General features: G+C 36.9%; 1 protein-coding gene across 1 annotated transcript in view; it reads right to left on the reverse strand.

The window, feature by feature from the left end:
• Nucleotides 1-1,391, reverse strand: part of LOC103201376 (dystrophin-like) — a 2,052,823-nt gene that overhangs the window by 123,587 nt on the left and 1,927,845 nt on the right. The window contains exon 52 of the mRNA XM_042781676.1: nucleotides 424-498. Coding sequence (XP_042637610.1) covers nucleotides 424-498 — 75 coding nt within the window. The remainder of the gene's footprint in view (nucleotides 1-423; nucleotides 499-1,391) is intronic.

The following is a 1,391-nucleotide window of genomic DNA, read 5'->3' on the forward strand; positions in this document are numbered from 1 at the left end:
GAGGCAGTATCACTACGGAAGTAGGATTGCCCAACCTTCCTTCTGAGGAGTGGCTGGTGGGTTTGAACCGCCAGCCTTCTGGTTAGCAGTCAAGAGCCTTAGCCACTATGCTACCAGATCTCCCCCCAAAAGGTAGAATAGAGGGAGATAATTTAACATTCATAAATATTAAGACCAAAACCATTAGTTACAAAATCAAAATGATAGATATCCTATCAATTCAACATCAGTAGCTAAACAGTAAGGACAGGACTGATTCTAAACAATGTAAGAAAGTGGTCAAGGCAAACACAAGCCAAAGATACTTTAAAGAATGAATTGCATGTTGCAACTGATCTTATGACAGCTATTTCTCCCATTTCCAGGTGAAAATACCCTCAACCCACTTTTTCTGTAAGCAAATAAGTACTGGTTCATACTTACAGCAAAGGGCCTTCTGCAGTCTTCGGAGTTTCATAGCAGTCCTATAAGCAGAGAACCTCACATTGTTCAGGTCAGCTGAGGAAAAAGAGGGGGAAACAAAGATCATCTGTTATTTCATCAGAAAGCACCAATAAAAACCCCCAATTATTTGCCAACAACAAAAATATAGTAGAAAAAAAATATTGTCTAGGCTCCCAGCTTTGGGAAGCAAAATTCTATTGATATGGAGAAAGAAGAAAGAAAACCAAAAACAAGAAAGCCTTCCTTTTGCACTCTGACAATCAGGAAAACTACTGCAGTGCATTCATGTAGTCCTTGATCCCATGAGGGAAAAGAAGAACAGGTCTTTTTCTTTTCTAGATTGTAATCCAATTCTACTGTAGTGAATCTTTGCTGCACAGGGTTCAAACCATTAAAAAGGATAAGGACTACGTCACTGAAACAGCTACACAAACATAGGAAACAATCAAGTTGCAATATAACATTTTTCTGATTATAAAAGTTATACATGCACACTGTAGAAACTTCAGAAATTAAGCAAAAATATAAAATCAAGCAATCATCCATAATCATAATCCCATAACCCCAAAGATATGCACTGTTAATATTTTGAGTCTTTCTTATCCAATGTATGTATGTCTGTGTGTGAGAGGTGTATTTGTAAAAATATAATTGGGATTAAAATGCGCATTGATCTTTATAAGGTGCGATCATTCTAATATTCAGCATAAAGTAACAACAATCTATGATCCTGTGGTTTCCAGTCACCTATCCATTGAACTCTGGGACTCATCTCACCTAGGAGGAAGCCACAATTAGAAATGGCCTTTCTCAAGTCTTATACACTGACCTCCATTTCTTTTCTAGCATTTCTATGTTTAAGTATCCTAGCTCCAAAGAGCTCCCTGAAGGCAAGTATCTTGTTGACTACTTTTGTCAACTTAATAGATAATTGTTCTTTTTTTAAA

This window comes from Orycteropus afer, unplaced genomic scaffold, assembly GCF_000298275.1.
Source record: "Orycteropus afer afer isolate SDZICR_OR568_19922 unplaced genomic scaffold, OryAfe1.0 scaffold00148, whole genome shotgun sequence".
Classification (NCBI taxonomy): Eukaryota; Metazoa; Chordata; class Mammalia; order Tubulidentata; family Orycteropodidae; genus Orycteropus; species Orycteropus afer.